The following is an 18,694-nucleotide window of genomic DNA, read 5'->3' as shown; positions in this document are numbered from 1 at the left end:
CCGGTCTCGATGGTCCACACCGCCCCGCCCTAAGAGGCCTAGTAGAAACTAGTATTCGAAATTTTCCAGCGATCCTAAATATCTCCCACCGGCCGCCGCCGGGCTTGGGGCTCTGGCCCTCTCACCACTCTCAGTCTTCTATTCTTTTAGCCCCCATCTCATTATTCTATTAAATTAACCGTGGGCTCCGTTGTCCAAGCCTGTTTCTCTTCTTGGTCAAGATGGAAAAGGGAGGTCCCCAGGACCCTAAATCAACATGCACTCGCAGCCAGGTAGACGATACCGTGTTTCCAAATCGTCTTGTTGAGATCGCAGACGCCTATCCTGACAATCCCATTGTCAGATGGTTCGTTGTACCATTCGTTAGACACCCCTTTAAGTAAGACATACCTTTTCAGCCTCTGAGGGACTATCGAGCTAATTAAATTAGGTCCATTCTAGCGGTCTATATCTTGCTATTTGGCTCGCTTATTACATGCAACTTTTGGAATGACGACAAAGTCTGCGACGGAAGATTCCTCTCGATGACATTTTATGTGTCACTCGGATTTATGTTATTAATCTGTTACACGGGTTACCTTCGCAGGAAGCTTGCGAAGCAGAGACGCCAGTCGCAGGAGGTTTAAGCTGATATGGCCTTACAGCAATTTCCTCTACTTGAAGCGATAAGAAATAACCGATCCGATTGACCCTACCGAAGTATTTCGTGGTCCTCCCGTGCCATAATTGATGCCAGCGCGGGCCTTCAGTCTGGGGTTGAGGCGTAATGCACATTGCCTTGGATCCTTTATCGCTTTGGTTTAGAACGTTGATTTCTTAGATTGTTGAGTATGTACTTTCCAGTCCTAGTAACGGTATTTCCAGAAATTGGCGTCACCACCTGTATACCCTCTTTCATTGTTTCTGTAACTCCGGTTCTAAGAAGGGCCAGGCAATGTATAACAATATCCCTGTTTTCTCGGAACAATATCAAAAAATACCAGATTATTCTATTGCCCTGATATTTTGTTTATTATTACCTGCCGTAACTAGACAGTTGCTTCCTTGGGGCTCCGAGTCAACATTCTCACTCCTAAAATTATCGATCCTCTTAGCAGATAACTTTTTGTACCTGAATTGCAACGAACCTACCTGTCAAGGACTCCGCAGACACCCAGTCGACGACTGGGTCGTGGGGTTCATCTTAGAGCTGCGGATCTCAAAGCTAGCTGCATCCATGGACTAAACCATCTCCTCTCACATCAACCATGTTAGTCACTAAGATTAATGTACAGGATCGAAGTGGACTCTCTACATATAATCTCAGAACGTTCCTCTGTCAGTGTTATCTGTGCCTTAGCAACCCATCCTAGCAGGAAAATTACGAGTGGTAAGTGACAGATGAAATAGAAGGCCGTAAGCAAGTACCCAGCTGACACTTTGAATCATCTGTCAGGATGAGGAATCGATGTATTGGCTAGTACCGAAGATGTCCAAAACAGAATAGGATGATGGATAGAAGGTTGCTGAGATCGGTTGAGCGATCTCAGGGGTCTCCCTTGTTGAACTGTGGTATGTTGTGTGAACACATTAGTTAAGGCAAATTGGGCGAACGATGAATAAGCCTTTCCCAAAGTGTCCTAACTATAGGCTTCCTATAATTGAAAATAGCGCCGCTCAGACTTATATAGTCAGGCTATGGCCCTAGCGAGTGTGTCCTCTATAGTTTGGAAAATAGCATGCATTCTCTCTTATAGATCGAGGAATATCTACTTTCTCTCTTTATGCCATTTAAGCTCAGCCCTTAGATAACTTGCCTTATAGGCGAGCTCCTCAATTTTTTTCCTCAGATCAGGGGATGTTCTTTAGATTTTTGAAGCCTGGAATAAAGCAGTTCTAGGTTAGAGGAGGTCCCACCGCAGCAGAGGACGTGGTGGTCTATAGGCGTAAGTTCTTCGGCAATTGGTTCTAGCCGACGAGCGCTCTAAGACATAATGATTGAGAAAAGATAGACGAGAACTCTGTGATTTCGCAAGCTGAAACGTATAATTTCCGCACAATTGGTGTGAGATATATTCCGTCGGATCTCGATTTTGTGCTCAACTAGCGGTTACATTGAACTTGCTCGTCATGGCCATACCTAGCTCGAATATGGCACACTAGTCTAACTTGGGGTCTTTGGAAGCGAAATATAAGTTGTTGCTATATCGGTCGAGTCGAGGCCACGTCGGATGTGGCCGTTTGCATCAAACCTTCATGATTCATCGACACGAATTTCTCAGCCACCTTCCTGATCCATTTAGTGCCGATGATTGAATCAGGGCTAGCAAGTCGCAAACTTATCGCCTCCACATACGATATTCGGATCTGTGAAGACCGACTTCCGTGTGGGTCGGGTATATCACAAAGTCTCTTGCAACAGGCAGCAAGGGTCTCCAGATAGTGGCGGCCACCCTAGGCAACAACAAGGTAGTTTCAGGCACGGCAGAAGTGTTATATCAGAATCTGGTTGAGTTTTTCTACCTAAATATTCAAGAAAACATCTCGGCGTTGTGTGACTTCCATTAATGAAACTCGATTCTTTCGCAAGTATTGAACGCGTTGAGAGAGAAGTTATCACCATGTTGGCTGAATATTTCCACCTCATGATTCATATCACCTCGTTTGGCTTAAAGTCGTCGATATGTATAAAAGACAAGCTGGGAGAGCCAACATGGATAGTACTTTGTAATTTGCCTACTCGCTGTGACAGTGTAGACGCGACAGGACTTGCCGTGTTCGCTTGCTACAAGTCAGCTATTGCAGATATCTTCGTGTAGCGGAAGCTGTGATCAACCGCCTTGTCATATCTTTAGTTATTAGCTTAAATAATATATTATCGTTAGTCTCACTGACGATTCAAGACCGGAATTCTCTTGGTTCTGGACGGGTTTGACAATGGTCGACAGCTTCCTACAGCTCCGCGGAATGGACTACGCATAACGGTCGCAATATCCGTTTTACCAAGCTTCACTATTACCACTAAACTCTCTTTTTCATATCCCAATTCGATGTAAGTTGGTTAGATAGAACAAAGTTTGATGAGTTCTGCTCACAATACCACCATCTTCACGTATTGCTGGATCGAGGGGAGTGAGGACAAATCGACTACCTTCATTACCCTATGAAACTATTCTTTGAGTTTACGTTTGCTCTTTCCCAGACTAAAGACGGTCGTAGCGCTTTTGGTAATCTAACGACTTCTGGCCCTGTGGCGACGCAAGAGTTTTGTCATTACATGTGCAAGGCGGTCCTTGGCAGCCTCCTCGGCAGCAAGCTTGCTGACATCGGGTGAGGAATATCGAATGACTGTGGGGTCGTTGAACGCAACGGACGAGGAATATTGCATTTCCACACTTGATTTGCATTCGGGGCAATTTTGTTTCCATGCAGCTATGTATAATCCCCTTAGCCCGCTTTCTTACTCCGAAGACGAAACCTCGCATGTTTCTCACATGCAGAGAAATTATTGAGCAAAGAACCCCTCCAGGATGCTTCTTTTTGGAATAGAAGCAAATGACGCCCAGCACCATATCACCATTCTCGCCTCAATTTTCACAACACCATGTTCTATGAAATCCCCTGGTCTCAAATCTGTTCCTCCATCCACCATACAAGAATGGCAAGTGTCAGAGGAACATTCTCAACCCCTAAAGTCCATGATACACCTGCCGGAATGTCCTCCACTACTGTCCGACCTTGTCGACTTTAAACAGGAAACTGTCCACAATTTCTTGTTCCCCGTACTAACTAGGTCTGATCAACTCCCTAACTTACTACAGCGTCGCTCCCGAGTACGACAGAATTCCACTAGCACCTCAGTAACCTTACTCGTACATAGGCGGCGGCAAACCGCGGTCCCGGGCGGTTCCTCGCTAACCGCACCGCAAACAGCGGTTTCAGCGCTAGCCTTCAAAGAACCGCACCGCAATTTGCGGTTACGGTTCTAGCTCTTCGCAGTACCACGGTCATTACGGTTAAGCACAATGGAACGGTAAGAGTATAAGGAGTGTAAATATACCTATAAATCGTATAAATATGCCAAGCCTAGATTTAAGTACTTCGTAACACTTATATAAATTAGTTATGTAAAGTAGACAATTAAGCGAGATTATGCAAAATCGGTTCTAAAGTAAGTAGAGAAGAAAGACATAGTTATAAGTGAAGAAGGAAGATATAGTCCAAAATATATAAGTTTGTTGAGGTTCCAGGATAAGGCACCGAATTGATGCCTCATTCCCAACCTCTGTCGGCATGCCTACCCAGGGAAACCGGAGGCACTGAGTTTAGTATGCGTTTCAACGTTCGGGAGATCTTCATGGAAGAACCCCGATCGAGATCGATTATGAGGGATTTACTACTGTGAGGGGCTTGCTGCCCGTTCAGGGATAAATACCCCCAGAATCGCATGTAGACAATATAACACAAGTTCAAGTTCCGTCAATTTCATTAAGGTCGATTTGTCTAGCAGGCCCTCATTCTATATTCAGTGCTTCGTCGTAGCCAATCTCAACAAAGTTTAGTGTAGTCCCAAATACACGCCTTATATATATATTTCAGACCATGGTAAACTTATACATTTTGGACCGAACACTAACCCTTTTCGGAATTTTAGACTAACCTCACCTGCTCGGGGGTGGTAACTTTAAACCTCTCTAACAAATTTAATGAAATAGCTAAACATAAACGGTCTTCGGACTTATAATATAGATTGATACTAGTGATAGGCAAAAATATAAGATAAGTCAATATCGCTTACCTAAGCGTGCTCTTTGAGGGGGTTTGTGACTACGAGACAAGCGTTTAATACGCCTAAACAAGGTTTGGGTTGGCTTTGCCAAAGCTCGCCCAAGAAGATATACATAGGCCACTCACGGCACCATACCATAATTATCCGCCACGCTATGAGGTCCTTCATTTGGCGTTGATACCGTTATACAGAAGCTTGCTAGTAGTGTCGGACGGAGCGCTGGAGATAGACGAGATAGCAAGCTCAACAATACGGGCACAAGCTTTATCAGAGGTCACACCCTCGAGAGCCATCAGGTAGGCGGCAGCACCAGCAACATGTGGAGCAGCCATAGAGGTTCCAGACAGGGTCTTTGAGCCACCACCAGGGAATGCGGCCGTGATGTCCTCCCCAGGAGCATAGAGGTCGACTGTAGTAATCCCGTTAGTACGCTTCCCCGACTAACAAGCACGCTTCGTACTAGGGGGGAGGGGGAGCTCTCACCAACGGAACCAAAGTTGGTGAAGGAAGCACTGCCATCTGAGCTGGTAGAAGCGGCAATAGTGCATACATCCGGAGCAGAAGCAGGGGAGCTGTTACTCGCATCCTGGGCTTCATTGCCGGCAGCAACAGAGAGAAAGACACCGGACTTAACAACATTGGTAGCGGCGTCATTCATAGCCTGAGAAACGGCGCCACCCAGAGACATGTTCATAACAGACTTTCCAGTAACGCCGCGGGACTTTGCATCTTTAACAGCCCAGTCCATTCCGGAGATGACTTGCGAATTAGTTCCTGAACCATCGCCACCAAGGACCTTGACAGCAACGACAGAGGCCTTCTTTGCAACGCCGAACTTGCTGCCCACCGCAGTAGACGCAGTGTGAGTGCCATGGCCATTTCCGTCAGTGTTATCATTATCAGCAGTGTTGGTGCCCCACTCAGCGCGGCCGTCAAAGTCGGGATGCTCAATATCAATTCCGGTGTCGACGCCATAGACCACAATACCCTCACCAGCAGCAGAGTCATACACATAGTCGTTAGCACCGGGCTTCTTGCTAGAGATGCGAGGGAGGCCCCATGAAGGAGCATTAGGCTGAATCACGTTCTCGGTCGCGTTCACAACCATGTCCGGTTCAACGTACTTGACCTATATTTCCACTGCGGGTCAGATTGCAACACGGTCTTATGAAATCAATGTGGGTATTGAAACACCATACCGACGGGTCACTGGCAATGCTTTTGACGGTATGATCATCGAAGCTAGCGGTGTATCCTTTCATGCCATTGATGTCGAAATGCTGGCCAGGTCCAGACTCACCATTCTTGCGGCTCGTGATACCAGCATGAACAGTTGCAGCCCAGTCACGGTGGATTTTGAACTCCGCGTTGCTAACGCCATCATTCATAACAACAATGTAGGAGCTAGGAACGACCGCGTCGGCATCACTGGCCTTAAGGAGCTTGCCGGCGTTGACGACTGCCAGAGTCGTAAGGGAAGTGGTGAGGAGCTTTAGGAAACCCATGATTGTGGTTAGAAATGATATAAAGATGAAGAAGATGATGATGAAACTCAGGAAGATGCTAATGAGAATCCTCAACTTGGGAGCAAAGAGTCCCTTTTATAACATACTGAGAGATAGAGAAGAGGCCCATCGCCGCCGGTCTTCCGGGTTCAACTCCATCTCCATCTTCAGACCATGGTGATAAGACATGCCGGACCTTGACGAAGAATGAGTAAATTAAACGAAGTAAACGATCGCTTTAGGTAACGATCTTTCTTCGATTAAGTGACCCGACACAATGCCAAGATACCCAGCAATCTACGATTGTAACACTCTCATCACTAGCGCAAGATGTGCAGGTATAGCGATTACCTATAGCAAGCCCAGCCCTAGGTGATCAGTATATGGGGTAATCCCGGGCGATTGCGGGGTTCAGGTAGCCGCTTAGACACTTAACATGCGCACAGGCAAGTCTAATGGAGAAGGTGTGATTGTAAATCTTGGCGACTAACTTTTAGATTAATTGCGACTCTTTGCCCGTCGGGAGTCCGATAGATGGTTTAAGGTCATAACTGGGGAGCCTCTGCGAGAAGGCATATGTTCCATGCATGATATTCAGTAATTCGGGGCTTTGGGAACATAGTAGGCGTGGCAAAAGATGCGGAAGTACCTAGTCCCTTGGAGTTGCAGACTTTTACGGAAACAACAACGGAGTAGGTCTCGGAGACAGAGTTGGGTTTTTGGATGTTGCAGCTATCTATGATAACACTGTTTAATTCTCTTGTTAGCCTCTCTTGTTAGCCGCGCAGGTTCTCCATGATGTGTTTAATGGTGGAAATTGACGCTAGGAACTGGATATGAGCCGTCTGCATCTTCAGGCTGATTGGGCCACGCGACGCAAGCCCTGAAGATGAACCCAAATTCTTCGTTTTAGATTGGCGACGCGGCTCAACAGTAGTACAGGATCGAAAAAGGGGACAAAAGGAAGTGGAATTTGTCCTATACAGCCGGATCACTATCGTGCTCCGGAAGTCATTCTTGGTTGTGGTTAAGGTTTTAGTGCTGATATATGGAATTTGATGATGAGGATAATGATGATGATGAATTAATTTGCACGATATAGCTCCCTCTAAATATATGCTGCTATGCGGGAGTGCTATCAGGCCTGCCAATAGCTTTAGAGTGGGTTGACGGAAGCCTGTTGGTACAACAATGTATGGTCTACCTCAGTGGTATTGAACTCTCTAAAAAAAAAAAAAAAAAAAAACATACACGAGGCCCGGAAAACCCCTCCTCCGGAAAGATATCTAGGGCTTACTAGATCTCTATAGCAAGTCCCGAACGGACTTACTCGCTAGTTAAAGCTAGGGTTTCTAAGGTACTTATCTCGATATGGGTTATTTCCCTTATACTTTAAGGGTTTTCTTACAACATTCGTTACCCCCTTATTGTTAGGGTAGGGAGTCAGCCTATTTATATTAAGCCGGCCGTCCACCTAGATACGGATTTAATTCTAAAGCCTTCGGGTAAGCGGGGCTTCGTAAGAGGTATAACGTAACCCACAAGCGAACCGCCCACACAAGCGAACCGCCCACCCCATCAATTTTGATCTGAGTACTATAACCTCTCTTTTATAACCATCCACCATGCCACCAAATCGATCTAGTTCTGCCCGATTTTCGCAGGATAGGCAGGGCAGAATCTCATTAGCCCTGCATGCCATTCAAAATGGTCAAACTACCTCTATTCGCAAAGCAGCACGCCAATTCGACGTCCCCTGGTCCACTCTACGCGATCGCGTCAACGGTCAACAAAGTCGCTCAGAAACACGCGCCAACAACCATAAATTGACAGAAGACGAGGAGAGATCACTTCTACAATGGGTGCTCTCTATGGATTCACGTGGATCAGCTCCTCGGCCTGCTATGGTGGCAGAAATGGCCAATCTTCTATTAGCCGAACGCTGTACGCAGACTGTTGGCGTCAACTGGGTCTACAACTTTGTTAATCGCCATGATGATCTTAAATCTCGGTTCTCTCGAAAGTACAACTACCAACGAGCAAAATGCGAGGATCCAAAGGTCATACGAGAGTGGTTCGACTTGGTTCAACGCACGATTAATGAGAACGGCATCCAACCTGACGATATATATAACTTTGATGAGACTGGCTTCGCAATGGGTCTTATTGCTACTGCAAAAGTCGTCACCCGTGCTGAATACTACGGTCGGAGATCTCATAAACAACCTGGAAATCGTGAATGGGTCACATCTATCGAGTGTATTGGTGCGTCGGGCTTCAAATTACCACCTTGTCTTATCTTCAAATCCAAGACACATCACCAGGCTTGGTACGAAGATAAAGGGGTAGGACCGGACTGGAGGATCGAAATCAGTGATAATGGATGGACAACTGATGCTATTGGCCTTCGCTGGCTGAAAGATCTCTTTATTCCGAGTACGGCGAGCCGTACAAAGGGTAAATATCGTCTTCTAGTCCTTGATGGTCATGGTAGCCATTTGACACCTCAATTCGACCGACTTTGCGCTGAACATGATATTATACCAATTTGCATGCCAGCGCATTCATCTCATTTGCTACAACCACTAGATGTCGGGTGTTTTGCGAACCTAAAGCGCGCATATGGTGGCTTGGTTGAGCGAAAAGCTCGATGCAATATCAACCATATTGACAAGCTTGATTTCCTTGCCGCCTACCCGCACGCTCGCGAGATCTCATATCACTCGGATATAATTCAGAGCGCATTCGAATCTGCTGGTTTAATACCCTTTGATCCCGATCGGGTTATATCGAAGCTTAATATTCAGCTTCGAACACCAACCCCCCCAGGAAGCCGACCAGGAAGCCGATCAAGTGAGTGGAGCCCTACAACACCACTCAACACAAAACAATTATATCGGCAAGAATCTTCAGTCAAAGCTCTACTCAAATATCGATCCGTGAGCCCTCAAACGCCTACAAAGCATGTGGTAGAGCAGACTCTTAAAGGCTTCCATGTCACGCTTCAAAGGCTAGCGATGTTGGAGAAAGAAATCCGGGATTTGCGCGCTGCCAATGAGGTTCGGAAACAAAAACGCAAGAGGTCTAATAAACGCATCGACCGTACTGAAGGCATGTCAATTCAGGAGGGAAGAGACGTAATATTCAGTTCGAACCAAGCCGTTGAATCTCTGGATCCTGTTCATCCAGAACTAGCTCCGGTCGCAAATGAGACTAATACACCACGACAACGGGCGCCACCAAGATGCAGTGGTTGTGGAGGGATAGGGCATAAGATAAATAGATGTCCGAAGCAGTGATATCAATAATTTAATGGCGTTGTGGTTATTTTATATGCAAATCAAAATTATAGGTTGAGATGGGTGGGCGGTTCGCTTATGTGGGCGGTTCGCTTGTGGGTTACGTTACTTCCGTACCCTTTCAGAGCGAAACGAAACATTTCGTCGATTAGTGGTTTTGCGGGGGCAGCTCTACTCCGCTATTATTCCGCTGAGGGCCTCTCTCTCTTACCGCTTCTCCGTACATTCTGGATCGTGCGATTTCCTTATATTTCGCTCGACTTTCTACGTCCGCTAGATCGTGTGTCGGGAATAGGTACGGAGAGGGATAGGTGCGTCTTATTCTTTATACGCACCTATAGGGGAGGCCTTAGTGGGCATTTATAGTTTCTCTATACCCTTCCTAGGCCTTCGTATAAGAAGGCTTTAAACTGATACACTACTAGATATGATTCGGAAAGGATCGTATAGTGACAAACTGAGGGGATGGTCAAATACCACTAGGACCCTTCGGGATTGGCTTATTCATCGTTCACCCAATTTCCACCTAGTATGGTGTCATAACACGCCATAGTTCAACTATAAAGACCCCTGAGATCGCTCAACCGATCGGGGAACGGGGAATCAATCATCTTATTCTGTCTGGACATCTTCAGTATTAGCCAGTACATCGATTCCTTATCCTGACAGAATCAATCATCTTATTCTGTTTGGACATCTTCAGTACTAGCCAGTACATCGATTCCTCATCCTGACATATAGTTTTATATTCGACTAGAAGGATCAGACTATATATAGGTACGTACGGGTAGGCTGCGGTAGAACCGCGGTTAGTGCGAAAGATCTAAGAATCGGAACCATATGGTTATTTTGCGGGTCTGACCTCGGTTCTATGCAGTTAACCTCTTTAGAACCACTTTTGCATAATCTCGCTTAATTATCTACTTTACATAATTCATATAAGAGTTACGAAGTACTTACATCTAGGCTTGGTATATTTATACTATTTATAGGCATATTTACACTACTTGTACTCTTGCGGTTCTATTGAGGTTAACGGCAATGACCGCGGTTTCTGCGAAGAGCTAGAACCGTAACCGCAAATTGCGGTGCGGTTAGCGAGGAACCGCCCGGGACCGCGGTGTTGCTGTAGGCTAGTATTAACGATGTACAACCTAAGACATAAGTTTGGTTACAATATATGTAGTTTTAGCGTGTTTTTCAGCGTCGCCTCCAATATACCTTTTTCTTTTCTCTCCCAAACATATAATACGTCAATTCGGCCAAGGAATAAGCGGAAATTGTGGTAAGAATACTGAATTACCTGTTGAATAGTGAAGTGCTATAATATATACTATTGAGAACGGTGTATCTGCTACTAAGATCGCTACTGATTTTGGTACTACACGTAATATAGTATATACTATAATTAAGTGCTTTAAATAACACTAAACAGTCAAGTATTTACCTTATATTAGTCACTGTCAAACATATACTTAGTTAATTAATGTATCATTATATATTGTTGGTATCACCAGCTAGGTACTGTGTACACAGTTAAGTGGACAGTGTGTATGCTCCAAAGCAAAAGTCAATTCTGTTGATAGATGTTGATGTTCAGTCTAGTTGGAAAAACACCCCTAGATCCCAGACGCCGGCCTTCGGCGGTCACAACACCGAGGCCACAGCCCAGCGCAAGAATGCGTACACCAAGCAAGGGATGTTATCCATCGGTCGCTAGCAGTGGGTCACAGCCAGTTTGTTCTGACAGGAGAATATATCCCGACATATATATTAATTCACGCGCTGAGACCCTTGATGGTTAAATAGAGAGCTTACTACTTATACACTATGTCACTCTTCCGAAATCCCTATTCGCTATATTCTTTAATTATATAGTCTTCGGAAATATAAAGCATGAAAGCAAATATCCATTTTAGTATAAATAATATATATAAAGAGATTTTACATATAGTTATATAGAAAAGAGATAGTTTATAATTAATGCTTTAGGATAGTTACTATCCTTTCAGATAAATATAGTATTTAACGAATAAGTAATTCAAAAGATAGATATATTTTTAAATTCTATAGCGAGGTATATAGGCGTGACCTTGTAGATATTAAGCCTTATATTAAAGATATTTTGTAGATAGTACAGGTGGCTATCTAGCTTAGTGGCTGTATGAAATTAGTGATACTTGAATAAGACTGTTTAGAGGGAAAATATGGCGGATAGATAACAAAATCTTCTATCTCTCTATAATCCTAGCATGGTTTTTCAACAAGATAATGGGAGAAGTTTTATTGGGGTTGCCTCGTGTTGGCCACGCTGTCTCACGTGACATCTACACCGACATTTCGGAGGGCTCCTTCCTACAACTGCCTCTGAAGAGTCAGTTGCTTGCTTCTGGTGGTAGCTTGTCGTCTCTCACGCAGTCAAGACTCGATTTTGTTTACATCCTTCCTCTACGGTAACAGCGCCGATACGCCTTGACTATATCGCTCCCCACCATGACGTCCAGCCAGTCCAGCAGTGTCACGCCTGCTCCACTTGATTCTGCTTGGCCTCCGGCCCACATTTGGGAAACCATGAACACAGTGGACCGTGCTAGTTGGCTAGGACAGATACAGAAAGACAGGGCCAGGCGCCTTGAAATGGACGTAGCAGAGACTGACCTCCGCCGCAGGAGGCCTCATGCGGACCTGCAAGGTGACGATAATCTCGAGGAAAACCGTGAGCCACCCCCTGAGGTTAAACCACTCATCGACATATTCCCGGGTGTCTCCGCCGCCCTTCTTACTCGCGTATTCGAGAGGAAGTTGAAGGCGACTGAACTCATACGCTTCAAAGAGAAATCAGTCACCGAACTGGATCAGGATGACAGGGTCTTCAAGATGACCGAGTCGGGAGGCACAGTAGGCTTCAAGAAGGCAGCGGCATCGCTTAAGGACTGGGGCCCCAACCCTCAAACATGGACGAGCTGCTTCCTTACATACCTAGCCGTCATAGGATATCTCTTCGGCGAGAAACATCCAAAGGCAGTTCCCAACCTACTCATGTTCATGAGGCAGATCCTCGATCTCGCTCAAACTTATCAGTGGTCAGAAGCAGTACTGCCGCTCGCCCTCAACTTCCACCAATACATTCTGGATAAAGGAGAGCTGTCGACGGAGAACAACCTTTTCACAGCCCCATTTCGCGAAAAATATCTCCGTCACAATCTTACCCTGCCTGCGAAGTCGCCGGCAAACCCTTCAGTCCGACCTCGCCAAACAAGGTCTACTAGATCTTCTAATAATGAAACCGAGGTGTGCGATAAGTTCAACACCACAGGATGTCTCTGGGAAGGCTGCAAGAGACGCCATGAGTGCACAGCATGCGGTCTAAGCCAGCATGGCGCCTCCTCTTGCCGTAAGAAGACATAGCAAGTGGACCCTACCGTTAGGGAACACACTGCAGAGGCCGATAGGTGCTCCAATCCCTTACCACTAAGCCTAATACCGCAGGGCCAACCGCCCAGGCCAAATACTGCTGCCCAATACCCCCTTTTCAACCCGGAGCGCCCAAAGCTACAGTTCTCTCCGTCACCACTATATACAAAAGGCTGGAGCAACCTCCTACGCCACTATCCAGGCGATCTCGGGTCTACTATCACTGGCATCCTGACCTACGGCGTCCAGATCGGCTACAGGGGCAAGAAGCAGTATTGCCATTCCTCCAACCATCACATACACGAACCCGATATGATCTCGGCCAAACTAGCGGAGGATCTCAACCTCGGTCGCATTAGATTGGCCTATAGGCCCTCCTTCGTCTCGCCACTCGGGTTAGTCCCTAAGCATGATGGGGGATGGCGCCGCATCCATGATCTATCCTGGCCCCCTAGACAGGGCCTTAACCAGGGCATACCGGACACTTGGTCAGCCATTGAATACATGACGATCGATGATATCTACGAGCAGGTCACACAAGCTGGCCTAGGTTGCACAATCATTAAGAGAGACATTAAGGACGCCTTCCGAATAGTCCCTGTTGCTGAGGACAACCAGCACCTCCTTGCCTTCCAGTGGAACCATTCCACTTATGTCGAATGCTGCCTCCCCTTTGGCCTCGCTACAGCCCCATTTCTCTTTAACCTCTTCGCCGAGGCTCTCCATTGGATACTCCAATGCCTCCTCCCTGTATTCTATATCAATCATTACCTGGACGACTTCATCGCAATTACTCGTTCTCCCCCAGTGTCCGACCCTACGGGTCCCTTTGACGAGGTTTACAACGAGGTCACGGATTACCTGCGTATCCCCCGCAATACCAACAAGGACCAGCAGGGGACTTGCGTTACAGTCTTGGGTATCCAGGTCGACTCTATTGCAATGGAAGCTCGCCTGCCACCAGATAAGTTGTGCCGCGCCACATTGGACGCCGCAGCTGCCCTAAACGCAGCGAGTCTCTCCCTCAAGCAAACAGAGCATCTCACAGGCTCATTAGCCTTCTGTTCAAGAGTTGTCCGGCTTGGGAGAACAAGGCTACAGTCTCTATACACGTTCCAAGCCGCCTTCCCACATGGGAGGAGCGCGCGCCGCCGTATCTCCCACGAGGTACGTGACGATTTGGAATGGTGGAGGGACTCCTTGTCTCTTTTCAACGGCGTACTCCTAATTGACCCCTGCCGCCGGTCTATCACGCATCTCTACACAGATGCCTCCAACACAGGCCAGGGGCTCTTCTTCTTCTCATCCAAGTCTATATCAGACTGCTGGCTGGCCCATTGTCACCAGCTTCATCCAAGCAATGCTGCCTCACTGGCCCTTGTCCAAGACGCACACGCGCACCAAGTCGCACACGCGCACATCAATACCACCGAAGTAGACGCCATTCTACAAGGCTTCCTACTATTCAGCCAGCATTGGCTTCATCATACTCTCGTTATCCACACGGATAGCTCCACAGCCCACAGAGGACTGAGTAAAGGCTTCCTTCATGGTCCGCCTAACGTACCTCTGAAAAGCCTACTTATCCTAGCGGCGGCGAGAGACATCCAAATTGTGCCACATTGGCTCCCTTCCCAGGAAAACAAACTAGCAGATTCCCTCTCCCGTAATAACTTCCAAGAGGTTGCTAACATTTGTCCCCACTGGCAGGACCTCTAGGTATTGAACCGCCCGCGTGGTTCTCTTCACGAGCTCCTCAGCTCATTCCAGGCCACCTAAAACTGCTCTGGAGCGGTCTCAGCGCTAACACGCGTTCCGTCTACCTCTCCGTTCAACGAAGTTACGAAAAGCATTGTGCACTACAAAATTTACCGGCATGGCCAGCCTCAACACAGTCGTTAACCTCCTGGCTAACTTCACGACTCCTTGGGAATTCAACCCAAAAGCCCGTCAAACCCGACACCGCACTCACCGACCTAGCCGCTCTCCGAGCTTACCATATTGACAACTTCCTTGATGACAAACTCTTCGACAACAAGCACTTTCGACGTCTCATAGACGGCGCGAGAAGACTCAATCCCATCACTAAAGTTCGAGTCAGAAAACCGATTTCGCGTGACACTATTACGAAACTATCCGCGAGCCTCTCTACAATCCCGTCACACCCCTTAGAGATGACTGCGAACCTCCTAGATGACCTGAACTTCGCAACCGCCTGCCGGGTAGCTTTTGCTGGGTTCCTCCGCCTCGGAGAATTCACATACAAGACAGAAGACCTCAACACACGCTCTATCTTCTCAGCCACAAAGCTTACGCGCTCCGACGTCAGATTCTCGTCCTCGTTAGATCATGTGCAACTCACATTCAAGCGGAGTAAGACGGACCGCCGCCACGAAGGAATACAGATTGTTCTCGCAAAAACAGGAGACGAAGCGTGCCCAGTAGACGCACTTCAGAAGCTACTACTGCTGGACCCCAAAGGACCCGATGCCCCGTTATTCTCCTTCCACCGGAAACCGTTCAGCCGCAACCATTTCCTCTCTACCTTGTCTACTAAGCTGAGGGTACTTGGCATACAGACGGACGGCTACTCGGGACATGGCTTTCGGAAGGGTGCGGCTCAACATGCGCACGATAGTGGGATCCTCGACGACCAGATCCAGGTGCTAGGGAGATGGACCTCGGAGGCATTCAGGGTGTATTTCACCACGAACGCGTCAGTTTTATACAAGTTCAACCACCAGTTCCAGACAGGCTTGCCAGCTCCGCTATCTCTACTGCTTCCTCCACCGTCCCCTCCACCATCCTAGTTTGGCCCGGGTCATTTGGGCCTTCTCTGACGCTACAGTCTAATGCGTTTACGCATAAGACCGCAGCGACAGGTGACCCGTTACGGCCAAACTGTACACGTTTTCTGTTCTCTTCTTGACTGCGAGAGGTCACCAATAAAATATAAATATATACTGCTTATACCGTGAAAGAGTGGTTTGAAACTTCTAGTATCTATATACTAAAATAGTTAGTATATTAACCTGATTTAAACCCTATTAAACTAGTCTAGCTACTCTTGAAATTAAAGCTATACTAGCTATATCTATTAATTGCCTGCTTAGGGAGATTAAAGTATAATTAGGAGGTATTTAAACTCGTAATTAAACACATCTAGGATGAGCTTGATCAGAGAGTTATAGATCGTCTAATTCTCTCAGTTCCTAAGCGTATAGCGGCTATACGCTGAGTATGTGGCTACTATACGCGTTATTAATTAATATTTGGATGGAGAATTGATAAGTCTATTAGTGTTCTGAATTTGAAGTCAAAATAATGTTAGGACATGTTCAAATATATATTTTTATGGATGATGGAGTGAGTGAGCGGGATGACTAGTTTAGCACTGTAATCAGACTTATGTCGGGGGTTGTATTATCTATAAATAACCAAGGAAACAAAGGTGAATTTGTCTGAGGGTAGACAGCCTTAGAAGGGAGGGTAATTGTCAAGGAATCCATATAACCCGCTTCATAGGCCTTATAGATAAGGTACAGCAGATCGGGTCTGATACATAACATAGATTAACGTGAGCGGTGTACTCAGGGGTTTATTATAACGATTCACGCAGGAGGAACTTCCGTTCCTTGAGCGTTAGTATCTGCTTATGAGAACATAAAAATCGACCTCCTTCCACCTCAAGTCCATCTTGTAACCTTCACCTAATCACCCGGCGCCATCCAACCTGGTATTCTCTTACATGTGGCTTCCTCCCTAATTGCCTTGGATAGTGATCAGGTGACTCACTATGTCGAATTGGCCTCTAACTCTTTACCCTAGGAAACCTAGCTGAAAATGGTATAGGATACCCGCGTGAACGATCAAAAATAATTCACCTAAACTAGGCCCTTGGGGCTTTCTACCTAGATATCCTAGAGTCTAATTAAGTAGAAAGATTGGAAAATCTGCTATATTAAAAGATCTAAAAGATCGATCAAAAAATACCAAGATTTGACCTACTTAGGGGGGTATCGTGTTGACCTAGTACACTCCCATGCCAGGACTTTTTTACTATGATTTCCCCCACCTACTGGCCCCTAATATCTTTAGGGTGTTTTGGCGAGAGGGCGGAAGAGTTTCCCCCGCATACCTTGCCTTATTCATCTCCTACTTATCAAGAATTTTTAATTTTAGCGACATTTCTTTCATCTTCATGAGTTACTTTCAAGCTAACGTAAACTCTGAACGGGCAGCGGAGGGCGCTTTAAGTTGCAATGGCCTGACTCTACTGCAGGCGCGGATATATTACCTGGATTGGAATGATTGACATGGCTAAACTCTATCCATCGTGTCAATGGGGTAGTAAAACCGAACCTCGACAGCTGTGCAGCGGCACCGATTGCAGCTGCAGATACCACATGGCACGATGTCTTCCTATGAATATTTGCCGCCCATTAATATACCTGTCGGCGGCGGAACACATGGCTGTCAAAACTACCATCTAGCCGGGCGCAACAGGGTCAACTTAACATCCCGGATACCGACTAGGCTCGGGAAGTCACCGCCCTGCAATATCCCTGCATAGGGCTTCGGGTGATCTTCGTCAGCGACTCTGCATCTCGTGGAACTTCCAGTTTCAGTATTCACGGGAGGCTACAAAGTTTGACCTAGCATGCCTCTACATCATAGACAGAAAGCTTACGGACATTCATATTCTCCCTGACCCTTAGATGTACCTACCTCACTAGGTCATGCGTTTGTTTCTTGTGAACCTAGGTTACATCAAAGGAACACTGACCAGAGGGGAGAGAGGAACCTGGCGAAGGGTCCAAATGCGAGCATGCATATAATATAACCTTATGCACTGGCATATCTGAGAAAGCCTTTCTCGTCACGAACGCTTTTGCATATGCCCATTGGCCACAGCCGATCTGACATACATCTGGCAAGGGATGACCTTATAGCGAAGTTTTCTAACACCAGTACCAAGAGCCGGCCCCAGTTTGACCAAGTCAGAAACCCCACTCGGATCAAACGAAGCTATAATAGTTTGCTTTCAAAATGCCGATCGTCATCAACCTTTTACTTAACAAAGTATAGATTAGCGAGGACGGATACCAAGTGCAGACGCATTGAACTAATGCCATTTTGGGAACAGCCAAACACAAGCTTGGAATGGTCCATTATGCAGAATAGGTGGATCTTACATGCAGAATGATTACTTGAAAAGACATGTCCACAGAGAAACGCCCAGTGGTGGCGGGACGGGGATAGCGGGCCGGGGATCGCGGGCCGGGATCGCGGGTGATCGGCCTCGGAGTATTTTCGGCGATTTAGTACCAATCAATGCCGAGTGGGGGCAAACGTGAAGAGACTAATCAATACATTCATCTCTCGGGCACTCAGGGCCACCAAAATAAGTGTATGCAGATACAAGGGACCACTGGGCCATGCAGAATGAGGTGAAGAGATTTCTGGCAAGATCGTGGCCATCTCGCTCGGTATTATTGGTGGTCGCGGTGTGCCATTGCAACAATCCGCCGATGCAGATTCACTTAACTTACTCGGCTCGAACGCAGATCTGCTGGTGGTCCACCGAACTCTCGGGTTGTCTTTCCAGTGAGACGTCACTTACATCTTGGCTCCAACCACGGTCCTCGTATCTAGCTCTGGGAAAACGCGGAACAGCAAACCTACATGGCCCTGCTGCATTTGTGGGT

The 18,694-nt window shown here is 46.7% G+C and overlaps 4 protein-coding genes across 4 annotated transcripts; 3 read left to right on the top strand and 1 right to left on the bottom strand.

Moving 5' to 3' along the window:
* Positions 1–4,932: 4,932 nt before the first annotated feature.
* Positions 4,933–6,273, bottom strand: N7532_009744 (S8 family peptidase; the record flags this gene model as incomplete). The annotated part of the gene is made up of 3 exons (XM_056622235.1): positions 4,933–5,177; positions 5,252–5,897; positions 5,968–6,273. The coding sequence occupies 3 exons, from the start codon at positions 6,271–6,273 to the stop codon at positions 4,933–4,935; spliced, it is 1,197 nt and encodes a 398-aa protein (XP_056469651.1).
* A 5,792-nt stretch (positions 6,274–12,065) lies between these two features.
* On the top strand, positions 12,066–12,980 carry N7532_009743 (uncharacterized protein; the record flags this gene model as incomplete). The annotated part of the gene is made up of 1 exon (XM_056622234.1): positions 12,066–12,980. The coding sequence occupies one exon, from the start codon at positions 12,066–12,068 to the stop codon at positions 12,978–12,980; it is 915 nt and encodes a 304-aa protein (XP_056469650.1).
* Positions 12,981–13,298: 318 nt separating this feature from the next.
* On the top strand, positions 13,299–14,705 carry N7532_009742 (uncharacterized protein; the record flags this gene model as incomplete). Its single annotated transcript, XM_056622233.1, has 1 exon — positions 13,299–14,705. One exon carries the CDS (start codon positions 13,299–13,301, stop codon positions 14,703–14,705), a length of 1,407 nt encoding a protein of 468 aa, XP_056469649.1.
* Positions 14,706–15,160: 455 nt separating this feature from the next.
* N7532_009741 (uncharacterized protein) lies at positions 15,161–15,796 on the top strand (the record flags this gene model as incomplete). Its single annotated transcript, XM_056622232.1, has 1 exon — positions 15,161–15,796. The coding sequence occupies one exon, from the start codon at positions 15,161–15,163 to the stop codon at positions 15,794–15,796; it is 636 nt and encodes a 211-aa protein (XP_056469648.1).
* Positions 15,797–18,694: the final 2,898 nt, after the last annotated feature.

This window comes from Penicillium argentinense, assembly GCF_028826775.1.
Source record: "Penicillium argentinense strain IBT 30761 chromosome Unknown utg000010l_segment0_segment0, whole genome shotgun sequence".
Classification (NCBI taxonomy): Eukaryota; Fungi; Ascomycota; class Eurotiomycetes; order Eurotiales; family Aspergillaceae; genus Penicillium; species Penicillium argentinense.
The sequence above is the reverse complement of the archived record's forward strand: the minus strand, read 5'-3'. Positions and strand labels throughout refer to the sequence as shown.